We start from the raw sequence: 24,279 nt of genomic DNA, 5'->3' as shown, positions 1-24,279 counted from the left end.
CCTCCAAAGGCGGGTTTTCCACTCTGTTTCCGCTTCCCATCATGTGGTTGAAGCCAAGCCAGAAGATGGGCAAGGCTAAGCCCACACCAATCGCTGTTTGAGCGCATGGATGAAGGAGGCTGGAAGGAGGTTTTGAAAAGAGGTGCCTTGGGGCCAGGTGAGATGCGTCCTCCAAACGAGCCTGAGGGCACCAGGTTGGGAAAGACTGTCATCCTGGTCGCTGCCACATTTTTTTCTTATTCATCCATGCTTATCAGGGTTGCATCTTTCCTTCAGCTTTGTTGCTGTGATACATTACAAACGTGCTCCATTTCTCAATAAGCAGATTATATTTGCTGCCGACCCTCGCTAGCTCTTGTTATGTTAACTTACCCATAAATATGCTACGAACCAGAATTCCACAGTGCATGGGAGTTCTGTGTTTATGCTTATTCGGGACTGTTTCTGTAAAAAGGACATACAGTACCAGACAAAAGGCTGAATGTGGAGAGAAACTTCTCCTTCCTCCCCAGAGTTGCCTCCACTTCCGCCTTCACCAGCAGAGATAAAATCGGGGCATGCAAAGGAGGCGGGAAGCGGGGCTGCATCGTGCGGAGGGGGCTGCTTTCTAATTAAGACTCCTAATTAAGCGCCGTCACTCCCTGCCTCACACGCGGGGTCTCCCATTCCCGCCCCCGCTGCCCAGGATTTCGGGTGAGTGCAAAGCCAATGGTGGGGAAGGAGGGAAAGGGCATAGCTGCCAAGTTATCCCTTTTTTTAAGGGAAATTCCATTATGCTGAATAGGCTTCCTCGCAAGAAAAGGGAAAACTTGGCAGCTATGGGGAAAGGGTTTTGCGAGGGGGTCCAGGATGAGAAGCCCCGGGACGGAGAGAAGAGAAGGGAGGAAAGGGAGCTGTTTTTTAAATGGGGGCTTTGAAGGCGGAGTGGGGGGGGGAGAGAAAAGATTCCTCCTTCAGGGATGTGGTGCAAAGGGGGAGAGGACTGGGCATTGCCGACCAGGATCGCCTTAGTAACATTATTAATTTTAATTTTAATATCTTTACCCTGGCAGGAGGCCCCTCGAGTAGGACCTTATCTTTAGGCAACAGGCGAAAGGATTCGTCTTCTCCCAGGCGTTTGGCTCATTAAACAAGCAATGGCCTTCGCAACTGCATTGGGGGAGGGTGTCGTTTTTATTTCTTGCTGTGTTATGCATCTGTGTTTTTCTATTGTAAACTGTCCTGTGATCTGTGGAGGAAGGACAGTAAACAATGTAAAGAATAGCAGTAAAAATAGGAGGCCCTGTTGCATTAAAGGGGATGGTTGGAACAGAGTCTGATCAGCATGCATTGCAAGACAGACTTAGCAAGGAATAATAATAATAATAATAATAATAATAATAATAATAATAATAATAATAATACTGTAATAATAAATACGTTACTTGCACCCTGCCCATCTGGGCGGCTTCTAACAAAATAAAGTACATTACAACATAAAAAACCTCCCTGTACAGGGCTGCCATCAGAAGTCTTCCAAATTGTAGAAATAGTCTTCAATTTTAAAGAAATGCCCACTTTAAGGAATCACCTGGTATAAACATGTATGTTATCCTCTAGGTCCATACACACACATAATATCGGAAAAGATCAGAGATCGATCAACCCAAAAGTTTAAAAGGGAATGGGAGATCTGTAGACAATAATTAAAAGAACAGTGTCCCCTTATAAAAACTTTAGAATGCTCCAAATAACTCTCGGAATTGAATAAGGCATAAAGAATTCAGACAAGATTTAATAAAGATAAAGCTTATTGATAAATAGAGGCAAGTAATTAGGAAAATAAGTTACCTATATCAAGGAAACAGGAAGTTGATGACTGGAGTAATTTTTTGCATTCGTGATGTATTATTCTATTTCTTTTTGTAAGAGATGTATTGTGCTTTTGCTTTTTCTATGCCTTTGTTGTGTGTGTATGTGTTGATTTTAAACCAATAAAGATTAAATAAACAAAATAAAAAATAAAAAGGAAGGGAGGTGTTTGAAAATGGATGGAGGCTCTAGGGATGGGGGTGCCCAGTTGGGGCTTCTCCAGGGGCAGCAGAATGTCTTGGGCAGGAGAATCCCTGCAGGGGCTCTGAGACTCCCTTGGCTTCTTCCTTCCTCCCAGGAAGCTGCAACTTGCTCTGGCTTCTGGGCTACTCAGGAAGCTGAACCTGCAAACCTAGCTGAGACGGAACCTGCAAACCTGGCCAGGATGGAAGGAGGAAGATGGACGGTTGACCTGGTCAGGCTGTCTCCTGCATCCCTCCCCACAACCTCTGAGCATTCCCTCCCAGGACCCAGGGAGAAATCTGGTAAGTTCCAGGGGAGAGGAGATGGGGACAGGGATGGATGGATGGTGGAGGGAGAAAGAGAAAAGATGGAGAGGAGACAAAAGGCAGAGAGTTCCTGGCAAGAAGAATGAAGGGGTGAGGCCTTCTCCAAAGCAACTTTGTTTCTTGAATCCCTTTCATAAAGTAGTGGGGGCAGATTTTCTTCCTCCAGGCTTTTAAATCTTAGGAGTTACAGTGGTACCTTGGTTCTCAAACTTAATCGGTTCCGGAAGTCATCCAAAAGCAAAGCGTTCCAAAACCAAGGTGCACTTTCCCATAGAAAGTAATGCAAAATTGTAGATGATAAAAATTAAAATAAATTTTTTTGTACCTGCACTGATGATAGACATTGTTTGGATGGGGGTCTTTTATCCCTTTCCACAGTCACTCACACAATCATAAAACAAAAAGCAAGCAGAGGACCGCTTCTGCACACATGCGCAGCGCAATAGAGCACTTCTACGCATGCGAGCGAAGAAATCTGGAAAAATTACGTAACGTAACACGAGGTACCACTGTATCGATACATTCTCCACATTTTTTATCTATCTAAATTGTCCATAAACTGACGCATTTTACAAGTGATTCCTAAAGTCCAGCTAACGTTTTGATTTCCTTCCAGTAATCTCACCTGTAATTCCAAATAAAGAGGCTTCTGGTTTCTTAACAAAAATTATTTTAAACTGTTTTCCCCCCAATTCATTATATACCAATTCCCAAATGATACTGTAATCTTATGTGACCACCACGTATAGCAAAAGGTACCCACTTCTTTACATTTCCATCAGATATTTGAACTTATTCTATACATTTTAGATAACTTAAAGGTAAAGGGACCCCTGACCATTAGGTTCAGTTGTGACCGACTCTGGGGTTGCGGTGCTCATCTCATTTTACTGGCCGAGGGAGCCGGCGATTTTACTGGCCGAGGGAGCCGGTGTACAGCTTCCAGGTCATGTGGCCAGCATGACAAAGCCGCTTCTGGCAAACTAGAGCAGTACACGGAAACGCCGTTTACCTTCCCGATGTAGCGGTACCTGTTTATCTCCTTGCACTTTGACGTGCTTTCAAACTGCTAGGTTGGCAGGAGTTGGGACCGAGCAACAGGAGCTCACCCCGTCAAGGGGATTTGAACCGCCGACCTTCTGATCAGCAAGCCCTAGGCTCTGTGATTTAACCCACAGCGCCAACTGCTTCCCATTTAGATAACTTACTAGGAGTCAAATATCACCAATACATCATTTTCATGTAGTTTTCTTTCAATGTACAGCAAGCTATGAATTTCAGATCTGTTTTCCAAAGCCTCTCTGAATCTGCCTTTTGTATGTTATGTCCTAAGTCCTTTTCCCTTTTAGTCATAAATGATTTGACCTGTTCATCCTTTGTACACTATTCTAGGAGCAAGTGATAGATTTTAGACAGATTTTTTATGTTACTTCCTAAGAGGTTTTTTTTTAAATTCTGATGTCTCATAATTAAAACCTTTCTTTCTGTCTAGCTTAAAGATATTGTTGTATCCAGTCAGTTACAGCTTCCCTTATCTCTTCAAAATCTTAATTTCAGTTGGTTTTCAACTTTAGTTAACAGCTTTCTATAAGTTGGCCAATTACTTCTCGTATTCAAAATTTTTCAGAGATATTGCTTCCAAGGGGTAAAGCCACCAGGGTGTTTTTTAATCAAACAAATTTTTATAATTCTCCCATACCCTAAAAATGGATTTTCTTACTATATGATTCTGAAAAGCTCTATGCACCTTGGCCTTTTCCTACCATAAATATGCATGCTATCCATAATTCATGTCCTTCGAGTTCTAAAATACTGTATCTGTGTTTTCCAATGTAATCCATTTCCGGTTGCAGCAGATACAGGATGCTTCATAATAAAGTTTCAAATCTGGCAGGGCAAAACCTCCTCTCTCTCTTACATCTGTTAATAATTTGACTTACGAGATAAGAACACAAGAGTTATTCTTACTAGGCATCTTCACAACAGACATCCCAAAAGATAATAAGAGTCTTTCTATATGCAATAACTGCCGCTAGGATGGCGATTGCAAAATACTGGGAAAGCAACACAATTCCAACAAAGAAGAATGGTTATTAAAATAGATGAGCATATCGAACTGGCAAAACTAACAGAATTATTATGAAACCAACCAAGTGGAAAAATCAGTAGAGAATGGGATGTCTTTGCAAATTATATGAGGAAAGCAGGTTCCCAAAATCATGATTGGCTTAGCCTAGATTAAAAACTCCACAGGTAAACAAATTGTCTGTCCACAATGTATAAAATTATTACAGACAACCAAAGTCTGAGATTATACGAACTGTATAGTGGTTGAAGGAAGTCAATAATTTCTATCCTTTGTTTATTCCCGTTCCATATAAACCTAGATATGTCTTCTTGCCATTTTTCAAAGCATCCTGCGTTGCCTTTTGCCGGGACTGATTGGAATAAAAATAACATTTTTGGCAATACATTCATTTTTATTACTGATATTCTTCCCCAAAATGATAAATTCATTCTTCCCCATATCTCTAAATCTTTTTATTTCTTTCCACACATTTTCGTAATTGTCTATAAAATATCAATATTCTAAGCTGTGAAACAAATATCAGTATTTGACTTTTTTATGTATAACTAACTGTATTCTGTTGTAATTCCTTTTTGTCTTGCTCCATCGTGCTTTTTACCAAAATCTTAGTATTATTCTTATTTAGTTTAAAGCCTGTGACCTGCCCGAAGGCCTGTATCTTTTCTAACACCTTTGGTAGAGTATTTTTGGGATCCTTCACTGTAATTACAAGGTCAACTGCAAAAGCTTTTAATTTACCGTATTTAATTTACCGTAATTTACCGTATATGCTTTATTTCCTACTGTTATTCCTCTAATTAATTTCTCCACTCTTTCTCTCTCGCCAGGGCCTCTAATACCAAAATAAATAATAATGGTGATAGGGGATACCCTTGTCCCCGTCATTATTTTACACTTTTCTATTATAACCTTATTAACAATCAGCATGACCTGTTGGTAAGAATAAATTGCATCAATTCCTCTCCAAAATGCTTCTCCAAAACTCATTTTTTCTATTATCTTTTTCATAAAAGCCCATGAAACATTATCAAAAGCCTTTTCCGCATCTATGGAAGTTTAGTTTAGTTTATTGTTACGGTTCTCGACCAGCATACACATCCTATATAATAAAGTGCAAGTGTCTCTGCGTCCAGTATTCCCTGTGTCCCTGGGTTTCCGCTACTGCGCATGTGCCCCACGGACACAGGGATTGGACGCAGAGACTGGAAGCACACACCGCACACTCTCCCCACTGATGAAGAGAACCAGAACCCAGTAAACGAGCCACTGGCAGAATGGGGTGCGGGACAGCGAGATGCTTGACGAAGCCGTTGGCCCTGCCGGCGCCGCCATCTTCCCGCACCCCATTCTGCCGCCTGCTCAGGACTCGGCCTCTTCAGCTGCTCGGTGGTCCGTCGGGGGAGCCTGGGGCCCTCGACGCGCATCCCCTGTGCGGTCCCAGGGCTTCCCCTCCGTTCCCGCCCAGTCACCTGTTGTGCCCGCTTCTCCGGGCGGCGCGGTGTGGGGCGGCGGCCACGGCCTCGGCTTTTCCTATAACCGAGCGCCGGGGATGCGCGTGTGCTCTCCCCCCCTGCTCCCAACCGCCGCAACGCTGCTGCTGTACTACGACCTCGCGGGGGCAGGGCGGGCGTTTGCGGGGTTTACAAACACCACGTGTCGCTGCCAGGTGGCTGCAGCCCACGCTCAGTGGGGTCAGAAGAGGGGGAGGTCTTGGGGGGGAGGCGGCCGTTTCCCTCCCCCCCCCACTATTGCAGTGGTTTGCAACTGGGTGCACGTTTGCGTGGGGCGCTCTGCAAGCAGCGACTTGGGTGCATGAAGGACCCATCGCCTGCAAAAGTCGCAGGACGGATGGCGCCCTGAGGCATAAAGCTCAGCCCAAGCCGTAGCCCGGTGCTTCCTTCCTGTTTTGGACGTTCAAATTAATACAGGGCGTGGGGAATATCGGGATATTCGCGAAATCGGGATATTCGCGAAATCTCCGACGAAAGTGTCCCCCGCAGGCTTTCAGCCAGAGTTCGCTTCTGCTTGCAAAGTGCTTAGGACTCACCCGAAGGCCCGTTTTCGCTCCTGCTGTTCGGAGCCTCTGTCTGCTGATTCCTCCGTCCAGAGAGGCCGCGTTTGAGGGGAAATTAAAGCATTTGGGGCGGTGGGGAGAGAAAGCCGTCTGTGTCTGCCCCTCTCTCGGCTGCGCTTTTATTTTATTTTAATTTTTTATGGAGGCTTTTATTGGGTGTTGCTTAGGGAAACGGGATCCACAGCGACCTTTTGATAAAAGAGGCTGGAGCCGGAGTGGCTTGACCACCACATCTCTCTCCACATACAAACCACACACACACAACCCCCCCACCCTTCCCACCCCCAATACTTTCAGTCCTCCCTATTCCACAGTGACCCTGAGTGCAGACTTGCCACCAGCCTGGCTGCAATGCACACTTAGCTCGCGCAGGCGGCGCGTCCCAGAGAAGCCCCGCTCGCTTCTCTCTCTCTCTCTCTCTCTCTCACACACACACACAAAAACCGCCCACCCGCCGCCACAGCAAACCACCCAGGGGGAGCCTGGGGCCCTCGATGCACATCCCCGCCGGTGGAGGCGACGACGGAGGCGATGCCTGCGCGGTCCCAGGGCTTCCCCTCCGTTCCCGCCTGGCTAGTGCCCGTTTACTAAACGGGCTGAATGACACTAGTATATACATAAAACAATCCAAAATAAAATCTAAAATATACGCAATAAATATAAACCATTCCAACCATTATAAAAAATATTAGATAAAAGAAGATATCACTACTTGGGAGGGTACAACAAATGGTAGCAATGGATCATCTTTGGCTCTGTCCTGAAATTTTTTAGCACTACTTACTAGGTTGGCTCGGATTTTTATGGCTCTAGCACAGAACTTGGCTACCTTTAAGAGTTTTTCTGTACTGGTCCAGTAAAACGCTTCTGCTTCGCTGCATAGACCAGAAACAGTTCTCTTTGCAGAGCATTAAGCACAGCGGCTGGATTCTTGTTGTGGTAAAACTTTGTAGCTTTGCAGCAGAAACGACCCACAGAAGCCCAACTTTCTACAGACAGTTTTATTGCAGACAGATAACAGAAACACCTCCAGAGCTTTCAGACATGACTGCTCCACACCCCACAGGCAAACAAAACAAATGCTCTCTATATACTGAGCATCTTAACGACTTAACAACTTAAATCACATGACCTTGCTAATTTGCCAGCGTCTTAGGTTTAAAGCCCTTACACCCCCTCTCGCTGGCAAAAAATAAAGAGTCCTACAAAGTTATTTCAGACCCAAGCGGTTTTGTAAATCCATCAGCTAAATTTTCATGACTGGGACAGTAACTTAATTTAACTATTCCTGTTCTCACTGTTTGACAAACATTTTGAAAGCGGATATCCAAATGTTTTGTACGACCTTTAAACTGTCCAATTTTTGTGCTAACTTAAGACACGGTTGAATATAACCCCATATAGTGATGAAAAACAAACCAAGTGCCTTCATAAAATACAACTCTTTCTGCATGGCCTCACGCCACCTACTGGCTTCCTCCTGGGGTAATTGCTCAACCTCCTCAAAATTTTCAGGTTTGCAATTCGCCAACCCTACCCAAACACTAATGGCTTGATACCTTTCTGGAGGTTTTACTTTGTTGGTATGCTTGGAACGCCTTGGCAGCTCCTGCGATGCTCTATCAGTTGCCCCCTCTGACCCAGAATCACTGGTCGTCACCTGTTTGTCACTAGCAGTTGAGGGACTTTCTGACTCTGACTTTATATGTCTCCCTTGCTGTACAGGTGAACCTACTGGGCTAGATGATTCTGACTTTTCAAACTTGTGTGAACTAGAAGGTTTCTCACTCTTGTCTTCAGACTCAGATTCCTCAGCCTGTTCTGGAACTGATTCTCGCCCTGGGGCCTGTGTCTGATCTTTATCATTTGACACATCAAATAGTATGTCAGAATTGCCATGGATTCTATTCCAACCATCCTGTTCGCAAAATTCAGCACTTCTGCTGATTGTGATTTTTGTTTGATTACCTTCTACATTTACAAATCTCCAACCTTTTGTGTTTGCTTGATAACCACAGAAAATCATTTCTTTAGATCTGGGATCGCCTTTCTTGCATTGTGCCCTAGGCACCAGAACATAAGCACGACATCCAAAAACTCTTAGATGGTCAATTTTTGTTTCCCCCCCCAAATAACATGAAATAAGGAGTGTTGCCTAGTGTGCTGTTGTACACTCTATTAAAAGAATAATTCGCATACAGTGCAGCCTCTGCCCAAAAACGCTGTGGTAGTCCAGAATCAAACAGCAAAGCAGCAATGGCTTCTTGCAATGTTCGAAATTTTCTTTCCGCAACTGAGTTCTCCTGTGGTGAATAAGGATTGGTAAGTCTATGGACTATACCCTTCCTTTTTAACCACATCTCTAGCGTGTGGTTCACAAACTCTCCACCACGATCCAATTGTATCTTACGCACCCTAGTGTCAAATTTACACTCCACTTCTTCAATCTAATCCATCAGAATTGATGGTGCTTGTGATTTTTCTTTCAGAAAGAAAACCCAACTGGCCCTTGAAAAATCATCCACCAAAATTTGCATAAATCTCGCACCTCCAAGTGACTTGACTGGCAAGGGGCCACACACATCTGTGTGTACAAGTTCAAAGGGTTTCTTGCTTACTCTATCAGATCTAGGGTAGTTACATGTCTTAACCTTAGCGTGTTTACAAGCACAACAATCCAAAAAATTTGAACAGGGTTTAAGGTTACACCCCTCAGCTAAATCTGGCATCTTGCCTACATACTTAAAGCATATATGAGCTAACCTTCTGTGTAGTAGATGTGCACAACCTGTATGAGGAGCCTTATTTACACATTTAGCTTGTGCTTCACCTGTTGAACAGCTGCCTGCTGCCAACTGCTCTTCATCCAAAACAAAAAGCCCTTCCTCACAGGGAATTTTAACTAACTCCTTCCCCTGTTTTGAAATAGTGCACACATCTTTTTCAAACTCAACCTTAAAACCACTTTTTACCAGGCATGACACACTCAAAGGTCCATTCTTCATTCCTGGAAGAACAAAAACAGGAAGGTTAGTTTGCAAACAATTAACATAAATGGTGCCTTTAAGGTTCATTTCTCGTTTGCTATTGTCTGCTATAGTCACAGTTTTTGCAACTGGTAAAGTCTTGCAGTTTCTAAGACTGCCACAAGATGTCGCCGGGACTAAACTGTGAGTAGCCCCACTGTCAATTACCCATTTCAAGGTTTGTAGGTTCCTTTTAGGGCTCTGTTGTGCTGCCATTGCAAACAATCCCTTATCAGCACCTTCTCCCCCTCTGGGTCATTGACTCTTGTAGTTCTCACGTCGGTAGCTCTGGAAACTGGCCTTGGACTGCTGAAATTCCTGTTGCTTTTCTGGGCACTTTGCTATTAGATGAAATCTGCTGCCACATCGAAAACACGACTTGCTGGCCATAGCAGACACTTGTGAGACTTCTTTACAGCTCTGCCTGCCAGTTCCCCCATGCTGGGAATTCACCTTCTCTCTGGGCGTGACTCTATGGTGAATATGCCTAAGGGCTTCCCAAATTTCAAATGCAGACCTTAAGCCTTCCACATGGGGCAGTTGAGAGTCATCTATTGATACCATTAACATGCATCTAGCTTTAGTATCCATTTTATCATGTTCTCTGTTCTGAGCGTGTGCAGCAGCCTGTTGCTCTGCTGTGGCATCTGCTGCAACAGCCAAAAATGGCTTTCGCCTCTGGACATAGTCCGTCCAAACTTCATTGGCTTCCAACCAGACTTGAGCCCTCTTAGACCACTGCACATAATTAGCAGAGTTTAGCTTTGGAAAGGGAACCTGGAAATTTTCCACTGCCATTCTTGGGTTCTGTTGCCACCCCCTCTGTGTGCCCTTGCTTCTCTTCCCCCTTGGGATTTGCTTTACTCACTTTTCAGACGCTTCAAGCCTTCTCTGAAGCCTTTAAACTTTTTTTCTCCTCCGTCTCTTCACTAGCAATCTGCCACCGTCTTGTGTTTATTGGCAAAAAAAATACAACGGGAGATCAAACTAGCCTTTTGCAGCTAATTAAAGCTGTAAGCCTTCACTTACGCAGCTCTCTCGGTTCCTCCTTTTTATGGCTGGATTTACGACCAAGCAGGTCTTCTCACATCTGAAGCCACTTTCACTGCCTCTGCACACGATACAGCCATCAAAACGTGAGAGTCCACAACATTAGAATCCAAAACATAACTCAGTCCATAACCTAATAGTTTTTCTGTACTGGTCCAGTAAAACACTTCTGCTTCGCTGCACAGACCAGAAACAGTTCTCTTTGCAGAGCATTAAGCACAGCGGCTGGATTCTTCTTGTGGTAAAACTTTGTAGCTTTGCAGCAGAAACGACCCACAGAAGCCCAACTTTCTACAGACAGTTTTATTGCAGACAGATAACAGAAACACCTCCAGAGCTTTCAAGACATGACAGCTCCACACCCCACAGGCAAACAGGCAAACACGCTCTATATTCTGAGCGTCTTAACAACTTAAATCACATGACCTTGCTAATTTGCCAGCGTCTTAGGTTTAAAGCCCTAACAACCTTTGCTGTCACATTAGAGTTAGCATCTGAAAGAAGCCACTCTATATAGAAGTTGTCCGAGCATCCAGGAAGCTCAACCAGTATCATGTGGATGAGCTCGCCTCGCACCTCCTCGTAGTAGCTGCAACACAGGAGTATGTGGCCAATAGTTACCACTTCCCCAGATCCACACGGGCAGCATCTCTCGCACATTGGGATCTGTTTGTACTTCCCTTGAAGAACTGCTGAAGGCATTATGCTTTCACTTTAGCCCACATCTATTCAACATTAAGGCCACTTTTTCTCATTTTTTACTTCCAAATATTCAATAATATCAATTATATTTCTTATATTCTCCTTCATCTGGTAGAAAGCAGGCCTGATTGTGATTAATTTTTTTCTGCTAAAACACCTTTCATTATTTTCTCGCCTTTTAGTTCAAGAATTATTGAGTTGTAGTCCAAAAGCGTTCTTGGTTGTATTTCTAATTTTTCAATCTATGGTCTTCCATCATACAGGAGACAGTGATGGCCAACAACTTGGATAGCTTAAAAAAGGATTAAACTGATGTCTGTGTTCTGTCCTTGTAGTCCTAGGCAATAATGTTTCTTAATACCAGTTCCTGAAAAGGAGAGGAAGGCAGAGGGCTCTTGTGCCCCTAGGCTGCTTGCTGGTTTCCCACAGGCATCTAGTTGGCCACTGTGAGAACAGGATGCTGGACTAGGTGGGCCTTTCCCCAATCGAGCAGCTTATTCTTATGTTCTAATACAGGCATCCCCAGACTTGGCCCTCCAGATGTTTTGGGACTGCAACTCCCATCATCCCTAGCTAGCACAGGACCAGTGGTCAGTGAGGATGGGAATTGTAGTCCCAAAACATCTGGAGGGCTGAGTTTGGGGATGCCTGTTCTAATATATTGCAATATTTTTACACTTACATTTGGCATAGTAACACTAAAGTTTTACTTCTTAGTCATAGGAGAGACTGCTACTCAAGCCTGTGATCATTTCCTCCCTGGAAAAAGAGAAATACAGAGATGTGTCTAGGAAGCCAATTCCAACATAGATTATTAAAAAATGCAGTTTATTAAGTGTAAATGGAGTTAGCGTGTTGTTCTTGCCATTCTCTCATCTGCGTTCCTAAAAATTTAGAACATAGGAAGGACAGCGGAGAATGGAGACGGTGTTAAAATAAGAGAAGGTGCATATTGGGAATGGCAAGTGTTCAGTTTCTTTCTTGTCTTTCTTGAAAGTCTAATAGGATTTTCTTTCCTCCCAATCCCAAACAGGTGAGGAAGATGAGGGCCAGAATTCTATGGAGCCACCTGTGACTTCATTGGGAAGAACAAAGAAACAGTTTAAATGCATGGAATGTGGGATATGGTTTAGTCACAGTGGAACACTTAGAAGACATCAACAAACTCACACAGGGAAGAAATCATTGGAACGTATACAGTGTGGAAAAAGCATCAGTCAAAATGGACAACTTAGAATATATCAACGAACTCACACGGGGGAGAAATCATTTAAATGTACTGAATGTGGAAAGAGCTTCAGTGGAATTGGAGCACTTAAAACACACCAACGAACTCACACGGGGGAGAAACCATTTAAATGTATTGAATGTGGAAAGAGCTTCAGTCAATATGGACACCTTAGAAGACATCAACGAACTCACACAAGGGAGAAACTATTTGAATGTATTGAATGTGGAAAGAGCTTCACTCATTATGGATTCCTTAGAAGACATCAACGAACTCACATGGGAGAGCAACCATTTAAATGTATTGAATGTGGAAAGTGCTTCACTCAATATGGACACCTTAGAATACATCAACGAACTCACACAGGGGAGAAACCATTTAAATGTATTGAATGTGGAAAGAGCTTCAGTGAAAATGGAGCACTTAGAAGACACCAACGAACTCACACAGGGGACAAACCATTTGAATGTATTGAATGTGGAAAGAGCTTCAGTGAAAATGGAGCACTTAGAAGACACCAACGAACTCACACAGGGGACAAACCATTTGAATGTATTGAATGTGGAAAGAGATTCAGTGTAAGTGGAGCACTTAGAACACATCAACGAACTCACACGGGTGAGAAACCATTTGAATGTATTGAATGTGGAAAGAGCTTCAGTGTAAGTGGAAACCTTAGAAAACATCAACGAACTCACACGGGCGAGAAACCATTTGAATGTATTGAATGTGGAAAGAGCTTCAGTGAAAATGGAGCACTTAGAGGACATCAACGAACTCACACGGGGGACAAACCATTTAAATGTATTGAATGTGGAAAGTGCTTCAGTCTAAGTGGACACCTTAAAATACATCAACGAACTCACACAGGGGACAAACCATTTAAATGTATTGAATGTGGAAAGAGCTTCACTCAAAAGGGAACCCTTAGAAAACATCAACGAACTCACACAGGGGAGAACCCATTTGAATGTATTGAATGTGGAAAGAGCTTCAGTCAATATGGAAACCTTAGAATACATCAACGAACTCACACAGGGGAGAAACCATTTGAATGTACTGAATGTGAAAAGAGCTTCACTCAATATGGACACCTTAGAATACATCAACGAACTCACACAGGGGAGAAACCATTTAAATGTATTGAATGTGGAAGGAGCTTCAGTGGAAGTGGACACCTTAGAAGACATGAACGAACTCACACAGGGGAGAAACCATTTAAATGTATTGAATGTGGAAAGAGCTTCAGTCAATATGGAAACTTTAGAACTCACCAACAAACCCACACAGGGGAGAAACCATTTGAATGTATTGAATGTGGAAAGAGATTCAGTGGAAGTGGAGCACTTAAAACACATCAACGAACTCACACGGGTGAGAAACCATTTGCATGTATTGAATGTGGAAAGAGCTTCAGTCGAAGTGGAGACCTTAGAATACATCAACGAACTCACACAGGGGAGAAACCATTTAAATGTATTGAATGTGGAAAGAGCTTCAGTGGAAGTGGAAACCTTAGAAAACATCAACAAACTCACACGGGGGAGAAACCATTTGAATGTATTGAATGTGGAAAGAGCTTCAGTCGAAGTGGAGACCTTAGAATACATCAACGAACTCACACAGGGGAGAAACCATTTAAATGTATTGAATGTGGAAAGAGCTTCAGTGGAAGTGGAAACCTTAGAAAACATCAACAAACTCACACGGGGGAGAAACCATTTGAATGTATTGAATGTGGAAAGAGCTTCAGTGGAAGTGGAGCACATGGAAGACATCAACGAATTCACACAGGGGAGAAACCATTTAAATGTATTGATTGTGGAAAGAGCATCATTCGAAATGGACACCTTAGGAAATATCAGCTTATTCACGCAGGGGGGAAACCATAGATATTTGGAAAGAGCTTCAGAGGGAGTGGAGATCTTAATATTAATAAGCAAATTTACAGGGGGGGGGTATCGTATAAAATGTATGGAGTTTTCCACTCAGGTTTCCCAGATTTCCTGGGAAGTGAAGATGACTGTCAAGTCTCTCGATGTTTCGAAAACAATTTGGAAGTGTTTGTTTTCATTCTTGGGGGCCATGCTATTTGGCGATCCCCTCTTTTTCAAGAGGGTATCTGAAGACTGTTGATCTGGATAGCTTGGAATCTGGCATTCTGGACTTTTCCCACAATGCTGCGTATTGCTTAGAAAAGAGAGCTGGATCTGGATTTCCTGTGTCTGCATCATTCCCACGTTTTTCCAGCTGTAGTCTTCTGCAATGCTCTCGCCACTTGTAGGGCTTCCCTTTCGCGTGGATTCTCTATTTATGAAGAAGGCCCAGCTTTTTCTCATGTGCTTGTCAATCCCAGGGTTCTTTTTTCAGTGGGGTTCCCAATAGGTCTTGCCAGGCTTAGCCCCTTATCAACGGCTTTTCATGCTTAGCGCTGGAGTGCTTCTTCCTTGAGTCATGGGCTGCAATGAGAAACAGACTGCAAATTACTGAAATCAAAACAAGGGAGAAAGAAATGAAACCTCTGTCACTAGATGTCAACTGCCGCCATCTATTGTTCAAGGTGCTGGTAGTGGTTATCATATTTGTATCCCACCCATCTGGTTGGGTTCCTGCAGCCCAGAGGCGTCAACTTCTGTAAATGATTGAGAAGACTGGCAAGATGTTCTGGCATCACACGTGCAACAACACACAACATCCTGATGTCCTGTGCATGCCATTGCAAGCTCCCAGGGGGGAGAGCCAAACGCCCTCAGAATATTGAACATTAAGATGGACCTCCCCACCCCACATTCCCCTCACAGAGCTACAATTCTCAGGGTGGTTTAACAATCACTCCCTCTTCACAGGGAACTCTGGGAATTGTAGTTAGGGGGGGGATAGAGGGGCCTCCTAATAATGCTCAGCACCAGTAACAAACTACAGATCCCATAATTCCTATTTTAGGATTATTTTGAAATGAAAGCAACAATCAATGCTCGACATGTGTTTTACACTTCTCGGTAGTGGCACCCGCCCTGTGGAACACCCTCCCACCAGATGTCGAAGAGAACCACTACCAGACTTTTAGAAGACATCTGAAGGCAGTCCTGTTTAGGGAAGCTTTTAATGTTTGATGGCTTACTGTATTTTAATATTTTGTTGGAAGCTGCCCAGAGTGGCTGGGGAAGCCCAGCCAGATGGGCAGGGTAATGAATAAATCATCATCATCATCATCATTATCTGATTTTTTTCCGTATGGTTGATTTTTATTACTTTTTGAACGGTTTAAATAGTTTTTGACTTTTTTACTGATAATTTTATTGCTTTGTTATTTTTGTAAAACGCTTTGAGGTTTTATTACAATTGAGAGGCATATTAATTTTGCGAAGCTAATTAAGTAAGGAAATAAACAAATGTTCCAGCTGTTACCTGGTAGCTTCCTACCTGAAATGGTTCCACTGTGCCCTCTTCTTTGTCCTAGACCTAGAAGGAAGGGGCAGTTGGGACTGAATCCTTGTTGGCATTCTATGCAAAGTCCTTGCGCACGTGGGGAGGGCGGAAGCAAAATGAAAGGGAGAACATTTTAGTAAAATACATTTTCAGCAACAGATTGTATCTGAGAGGCAATGTGCTGTAGTAGTTAGAGCGCTACGCTAGGACCCGGGAGACCAGGGTTCGAATTCCCACTCATTTATGAAGCTCTTGGGCCAGTCACAGTCTACCTCGCAGGGAATAAAACGGGGTAGAGGGAAAACCACATATGCCGTCACCTCGAGCTCCTTGGGGAAAGCTGGGATAGAAATCTAATAAATAAATGAGAGGCTGTTTGAGATCATCTGGAGTGAAAAGACTGAGGCAAGGGAATGACACAGAATTGCCAGGATTCAAAAGCAGCTCCAAGGGAAGGCGCTGGGCTGCCGCTGGAGCATGGTGAAGGTTGAATGCAGCTGAGATTCCCGCATTGCAGGGGGTTGGACTAGATGACCCTTGGGTCCCAACTTTCAAGATTCTATTATTCTTTACATTTGTACTGCCAAGCTCTTTTAGAGGCCTACATGTGAAACTTGGAAAATTAGAATATCATCGAAAAGTGTATTTATTTCAGTAACGCAGCTTAAAAGGTGAAATCAGTATATGAGATAGATGCATGACATGAAAAGCAAGATATGTCAAGCCTTTATTTGTTGTAATTGTAATTATTTGTGGTAAGGTGGGTGAATTATAAATGGAATGTAATTAATGAAATGTAATAGTGATGTTTATATTTGTTTATTTTTTATTGTAACTACAGTATTTGTTTTATTACTGTGGAATTTCCAAAAGAAAGCATTTGTAAGAATAAAAATAAAAAATAAGCTGCATTACTGAAATAAATGCACTTTTCGATGATATTCTAATTTTCCGAGTTTCACCTGTAAATCAATAACCAAAACGGCCCTCACATTTGACACCCCGCTTCCTCCCGCTGCCAAAATGCAAGCGCACCTTTCCTCCTCTGCAATGAAGTGTGCGAAGCGAAAACAAAAGCCACTTGTAGGGCTTCCCTTTTGCATGGATTCTCTATTTATGAAGAAGGCCCAGCCTTTTCTCACGTGCATGTCAATCCCAGGGTTCTCTTTTTCTGTGTGCTTAACTCCTAACCAACGGCTTTTCACGCTTAGCGCTGGAGTGCTTCTTCCTCCGGTCATGGGCTGCAACAAGAAACAGACTGCAAATTACTGAAATCAAAACAAGGGAGAAAGAAATGAAACCTCTGTCACTAGATGTCAACTGCCGGCATCTATTGTTCAAGGTGCTGGTAGTGGTTATCATATTTGTATCCCACCCATCTGGCTGGGTTCCTGCAGCCCAGAGGCGCCAACTTCTGTAAATGATTGAGAAGACCTGGCAAGATGTTCTGGCATCACACGTGCAACAACACACAACATCCCATTCCCCTCACAGAGCTACAATTCTCGGGGTGGTTTAACAATCAGTCCCTCTTCACAGGGAACTCTGGGAATTGTAGTTAGGGGGGAATACAGGGGCCTCTTAACAATGCTCAGCACCCTTAACAAACTACAGCTCCCAGAATTCCTTGGGGGAAGTCATCCGAAAATAGCTTAGGGCTACCATTGCCTTTGTAGTTCCATCCTCCTTAACTGGGTGGTAGAGGAGAATACTCTAACCCACCTTAACTGGGTGGTAGAGAAGGGGAAGAAATGGAGGCAGTGAGAGATTTTACTTTCTTGGGCTCCTTGATCACTGCAGATGGTGACAGCAGTCATGAAATTAAAAGACGCCTGCTTCTTGGGAGGAAAGCAATGACAAACCTAGACAGCATCTTAAAAAGCAGGGACATCTCCTTGCCGACAAAGGTCCGTATAGTTAAAGCTATGGTTTTCCCAGTAGTGATGTATGGAAGTGAGAGCTGGACCATCAAGAAGGCTGATCGCCGAAGAATTGATGCTTTTGAATTATGGTGCAGGAGGAGACTCTTGAGAGTCCCATGGACTGCAAGAAGATCAAACCTATCCATTCTTAAGGAAATCAGCCCTGAGTGCTCACTGGAAGGACAGATCGTGAAGCTGAGGCTCCAATACTTTGGCCACCTCATGAGAAGAGAAGAATCCTTGGAAAAGACCTTGATGTTGGGAAAGATGGAGGGCTCTAGGAGAAGAGGACGACAGAGGACGAGATGGTTGGACAGTGTTCTCGAAGCTACGAACATGAGTTTGACCAAACTGCGGGAGGCAGTGCAAGACAGGAGTGCCTGGCGTGCTATGGTCCATGGGGTCACGAAGAGTCGGACACGACTAAACGACTAAACAACAACAACAAGAGGAGAATGTTTGCAGGAGCAGCCCAATTCAGAAAGGATCTCAGGTAAGAGGGCCCAGGAAAGAGTCTCTACCTTAGCCTCTGGAGAGCCACTGTCAGAGTAGATCATTCTGAGCTAGCTGCACTTATGGTCTGATTTCATTACGAGACAGCTTCAGGTATTTTGGGGTGTTTCAAGTACCTCAAACCAAGAAGAGGTCTCTCTCTCTCACATCCACTCCATGTTTTTGAAACATTTGAGTATGCAGTTAAGACATTTCCCAAATACTGAGGATTGATAATTTATCACCTCTGTGGGTTCTCTGGTGTCTAGCAAGATTTGTCCATCGAGCAAAGCATTTCCCGCACTTGATAGATTTAAAGCAGGCATCCCCGAACTGCGGCCCTCCAGATGTTTTGGCCTACAACTCCCATTATCCCTAGCTAAGAGGACCAATGGTCAGAGATGATGGGAATTGTAGTGCAAAACATCTGGAGGGCCAAAGTTTGGGGATGCCTGATTTAAAGGGTTTCTTTAAATGTGTGAACTCTCTGGTGTATCATAAGGACTGAAAGATATGCAAATATTTTCCTGCACTCTGGGCACTGAAAAGGTCTCTCTTCTACATGTGCTCTCCGGGGATCCACAAGCTTTGCCTGTTGCGCAAAGCATTTCCCATACTCCGTCTCCAACTCTTGAAAGGGTTTATCTGCTGTGTGGATTCTCTGGTGTCTTGCAAGGTTTGTCTGTCGGGCAAAGCATTTCCCACACTGCAAGCACTGGAAGGGTTTCTCTCTCTCGTGTGGCTTCTCTGGTGTCTCCTAAGGACTGACTGATAAGGAAAGCACTTCCCACACAACAGGTACGGAAAGGGTTTTCCTCCTGCGTTCACTTTCTGGTGCAGCCCAAGGTCTGTTGGGCGAGCAAAGCATTTCCTACACTTGATGCACTGAAAGGGTTTTTCTTCTGCATGCACTCTCTGGTGGAGAGTGAGGCTCGTCTGTCAAGTAAAGCACTTCCTACACTCCAAGCACTGGAAGGGTTTTTCTCCTGTGTGGATTCTCTGGTGTAATGAAAGGCTTTTTCGGTGAGCAAAGCATTTCCTACACTCCAGGCACTTGAAGCTTTTATTTCCTCTGTGGATTCTCCGATGACTATCAAGGTGCAACGGATGAGCAAAATGTCTCCCACAGTCTAGGCACTGGAAAGGTTTGTTTCCCGTGTGCGTGCTCTGGTGTAGAAGAAGGTTTGTTTTTTTGAGTGAAGCATTTCCCACACTCCGGGCACTGAAATGGCTTCTCTCCTGTGTGGATCTTCAGATGCCCCACAAGCTGCAAATTGTGAGGGAAAGATGTCTTGTAGACCAATGGTTTCTCTCCATTGCGGAATCCCTGAGGTCTAGGGAGACATGACGTTTTCATAAAATGTCCCCCAGGCTCTGAGCAATGTTCCTTTCTGGTAGAGTTACCTGGTATCGGAAAATAAAATACAGACAGCATTTACTCCTGTGATCACAGAAAACAGTATACACACTCACCCAAACACACATATATGCACACAAGTGTGTGTGCACACCCCACCCATCCCATGTGGCAAGTATATTAAGATGCATGCTGGTAGAAGTATAAAGTTGTGAAGTTCCCAGGGGATTCCCTGCCTCTCCTCTCCTCTCCCCTCCCCTCCCCTCCCCTCTTGGTTTAACCAGCTGCTCTGTGAAGCCCCTCCCCTTCCTATAAAAGTGGGTGAAGTTTGGGGTGAACTGTAAGGAGAGGAGAAGGGCTTGGGGCGAGTTGCGAGGGGATCTGTCAAGGTGTGGGTGAGGTGTAAAGGGAGAGGGGTTTGGTCAGCACATCCTCCGAGGGCCCCTATTTTCCAGGGAGAGTCCCGGATTTACAGAAGCCGCCCCAGTTTCTGATTTGATCCCGGAATGTCCCGCTTTTCCTTAGGACGTCCCTATTTTCATCGGAGAAATGTTGGCGGGTATGGAGTTAGCCGACCTCCGAGCCATCTGAAGGCAGCCCTGTACAGGAAAGTTTTGTTTAATGTTTAATGTTTCACTACATTTTTAAATATGTTGGAAGCTGCCCAGAGTGGCTGGGGCAACCGATTCAGATGGGTGGAATATAAATAACTGCTGGCTGGTCCCTGCCACTCCGTTTTTGATTATTATGTTTTCAATCTTTCTGAAAACACAAGGGACTAGGGGTGGGGTGGGGTGGGGTGAAGCATGGCAGGACCCTTGAAAATCCAATGGTTCTCACTCCAGCTGAGGAAGAAACGTTCTTACCCAGCGAGGCAACGTTCTTGTAGTTCTCCAACATGACGTACTTGTACAGCCGTCTTTGTCTGCAGTCCAGCAGAGCCTCTTGGCCCTCCATGAAATACACGGCCACATCTTCAAAGGTCACTGGCCTCTGTGAGAACAAAGAGCCCCTCCTTCAGTCTCCCAGGAAGTGACAGTGACCCTCTCCCTAGGGGGAAAAAAATAACCTTCGATTGAGAGACATAACCAATTTGCCAAGTAACATTCTCACGCATCCCATGGAGGAGAGAATCCAAGGACGAGCCCCAGAATGCAGAATCAAATGGTTTATATCCACGGGCATCCAAAAGGGGGTGGGGTAGGGGGAAGAAGGCAGGTTTGTCCCCGACATGCTGCAGCAAAACCTTAACTCCCTGATTCTCAACTTCTGTTGTGAGGCAAAGAGCAAGTTTCTAACATTTGTTGAACCCTGAGACGTGAGACAGGAACATACAGTGGTACCTTGGTTCTCAAACTTAATCCGTTCTGGAAGTCCATTCCAAAACCAAGCCACGCTTTCCAATAGAAAGTAATGCTAAACGGATATGTCCGTTCCAGACTTTTAAAAACAACCCCTAAAACAGCAATTTAACATGAATTTTACTATCTAATGAGACCATCAATCCATAAAATAAAAGCAATAATCAATGTACAGTACTGTCCTATAAAATATTTTTTCTTTAGGCAAGCCTATCCACACATGTAGAATGCTCGACATGTGTGTTTACACTTCTCGGTAGTGGCGCCCGCCCTGTGGAACACCCTCCCACCAGATGTCAAAGAGAACAACAACTCCCAGACTTTTAGAAGACATCTGAAGGCAGCCCTGTTTAGGGAAGCTTTTAATGTTTCATGGATTTACTGTATTTTAGTATTTTGTTGGAAGCTGCCCAGAATGGCTGGGGAAGCCCACCCAGATGGGCGGAATATAAATAAATAATAATTATTATTATTAGATTTTTTCCCGTGTGGTTGATTTTTATTACTTTTTGAATGTTTTAAATAGTTTTTGACTTTTATTACTGACTAGCTGACCCGGCCACACGTTGCTGTGGTTCTTTCCTGTGACCCCCCCCTCCAACGCTGTCCCGATCCATGACGTATCCTGCCCCTCCTCCCTCCACCCCGGCTCATCCCTGTGTTTCAGTAGGATACCCTTCCCTCTGTTGTCCTTGGGGAGTGTTGGCCCCTCCCCCCTGTATCTCCATACCTTGGCCCCCACCCTTCGAAAAGGAATTGTTAGGTTCTGGGTTCTATTTCCCAGCATGCACTTTTGTCTGAACCCTCTGTTGTCCCTGGGGAGTGTTGGCCCCTACCCCCGGTATCTTCCTACATTGGCCCCCAGCTTTGGAGAAGGAGCTGTCAGTTTCTGGGTTCCATTTCCCAGTATTTACTTTTGTCTGAGCCCTATGTTGTCCCCTCCCCCCTGTATCTCCATACATTGGCCCCTGTGCACGCATCGTGAACATATATATTTAGATTAAGGACCGGGGGTGATGATGCACCCTGGGAGCCAGAGAACTCCTTAAAGAATCCCAACTTGGGGGGGGGTCAATTAGTGAAGCCCCATAGCCCCGTAGCAACAGACAGGCCCAGACAGAAGGAGGGGGGTCATATGGGTCACTTGGCGCGGGCCTCCGAATCTAAAGGGGGCCTCAGTCAGCATATTCACAATCATTAAAATGAAAAAAGTAACAAAAGGGTTAAAAACAGGGCCACATTATCTACCTGGCCCGGGCCCTGTAAGGGCCTGGCAACAGAAGGTGCGTTCTGAAGCACCCGAGTTGTTCAGTTCCATAAAAAACCCAGGAAGTGGCAAGGGGAAAGTAGGGGATTGTAAATGGGGTGAGGGGTGGCCACTGCAAATATCTGGGGAGAGAAAGTGCATGGTTGTTTTTTTAAAAAAAAGACACAGAGGCTTACAATCAGTTGTTTCTCCTAAAATAAAACATACCCATAAAATAAGCCATAGCAGGATTTCTAAGCATTTGCACAATATAAGCCATACCCCGAAAATAAGACATAGTGATAGGCGCAGTTCTGGAGGGCCCCAAGGAAGAGGCAAGGCTGGACGCGTAATAAAAAATAAGACATCCCCTGAATATAAACCAATGTGGGGTTATTTTAGGAATAATAAATATAAGATGGTGTCTTATTTTTGGAGAAACACGGTAAAGCCTAGGTTAAAGGGGCACGACTGCCCTTACTTAAAATGGCCACCGGAGCCTCGCATGTGACACAACGGCCACTAAATTATAAAGCGAAAACCCCTCGCTGTGCCCCCAAGTGCATGTTAGGAGAAATGATGAACGACTGCCTAATGCTGCCAGGCGTTTATTAATGCAGCCGCCGGGAGAGGCTTTGGGCTTGGCCCCTGCGCACACATCGTGATATATATTTAGATTAAGGATCGGGGGTGATGATGCGCCCTGGGACCCAGAGAACCACTTTTAAAATCCTGACCGGGGGGGGGGTCAAATAGCGAAGCCCGACAGCCCTGTAGCAACAGACAGGCCCAGACAGAAGGAGGGGGATCATATGGGCCCCTTGACGCGGGCCTCCGAATCCAAAGGGGGCCTCGGTCAGCATATTCGCAATCAGTAAAATGAAAAAAAGTAACAAAAGGGTTAAAAACAGGGCCACATTATCTTATCTACCTGGCCCGGGCCTCTGTCTGGCCCTGCAAGGGCCTGGCAACAGAAGGTGCGTTCTGAAGCAACCGAGTTGTTCAGTTCCATAAAAACCCCAGGAAGTGGCAAGGGGAAGGTAGGGGATTGAAAATTGAGGGGGGGGGAATTGGGCACTGCAAATATCTGAGGACTTAAACTGGGGAGAGAAAGTGCATGGTTGTTGTTTTTTTAAAAAAAAAGACGCATTCAGTCGTAGGGTTGCATTCAGTCGTAGTATATGTGAAATGGAGGGTAATAGCCCCCCTTCAGATCCCCCTGAGCCTCAGAGTCCCCCTGAGTCGAGGTGAGATATTGTGGAGAGGGCAGGTTTCATCCCTGTGTCTCCCCCCCCCATTATGTTCTGACCCATTATGTATCCCTGCCTTCTATTCATTGCACCTTGTTGCTGGAAAAGGCCTGTTTTCAGTTGAAACAAAATAAAAATAAAAATATTCCTTCCAGCAGCACCTTAAAGACCAACTAAGGTGCTGCTGGAATGAATTTTTTTATTTTGTTTTGACTATGTCAGACGTTGTGGCTAATCCCTGTGACTGCCCCCACGTGTCCCGATCCATGATCTATTCTGTTTGTTTTCCCCCCTTCCGTGACCGGCGTATCTCATGACGTTTTGAAGGATGGTATTTATTTTTGTCTTGTGGTTATTTGGTGGGGGGGGGTAGTGGTGTTAAATTGTCAAGTAAAAACCCCTTGCCATGCCCTCAAGAGCGTTGCTGTGGGTTATCCCCCCCCCCCGGGGCCTAGTGGAGGCCTGGCAGCCTGACAGGAGCCTAGGGGTGATAATGGCCGCCTTCGTGGTTTCAGTTGCTTGGTTGATGATGATGTCATTTGGTTTGTGGGTGTGGCTTAGATTTCACAGGAAGGGAGGGGGTGTACTGTGGGAGGAATTCCACTTGAGGGCGCTGTTTGACTTGGTGGAAAAGCAGGTCTGTACCTGGGCAGGTGTGTGATTTGAGGGATTTTTGCCCCCAACAATGCGTGG

General features: G+C 44.6%; 1 protein-coding gene across 1 annotated transcript; it reads left to right on the top strand.

Annotated features, from left to right (window-relative positions):
- Positions 1-178: 178 nt before the first annotated feature.
- Positions 179-14,525, top strand: LOC132591522 (oocyte zinc finger protein XlCOF6-like). The gene is made up of 3 exons (XM_060270417.1): positions 179-693; positions 2,150-2,336; positions 12,335-14,525. The coding sequence occupies exons 2-3, from the start codon at positions 2,237-2,239 to the stop codon at positions 14,419-14,421; spliced, it is 2,187 nt and encodes a 728-aa protein (XP_060126400.1). The 5' UTR covers positions 179-693; positions 2,150-2,236; the 3' UTR covers positions 14,422-14,525.
- Positions 14,526-24,279: the final 9,754 nt, after the last annotated feature.

Source organism: Zootoca vivipara, chromosome 2 (genome assembly GCF_963506605.1).
Source record: "Zootoca vivipara chromosome 2, rZooViv1.1, whole genome shotgun sequence".
NCBI classification, from domain to species: domain Eukaryota; kingdom Metazoa; phylum Chordata; class Lepidosauria; order Squamata; family Lacertidae; genus Zootoca; species Zootoca vivipara.
The sequence above is the reverse complement of the archived record's forward strand: the minus strand, read 5'-3'. Positions and strand labels throughout refer to the sequence as shown.

Bases quoted from the DNA above. Each gene is read 5' to 3' on its own strand.
- LOC132591522 (XM_060270417.1), top strand. From the start codon at position 2,237: ATGGAAGGAGGAAGATGGACGGTTGACCTGGTCAGGCTGTCTCCTGCA. The intron at 2,337-12,334 runs GTAAGTTCCAGG...AATCCCAAACAG, and splicing joins AGGACCCAGGGAGAAATCTG to GTGAGGAAGATGAGGGCCAG.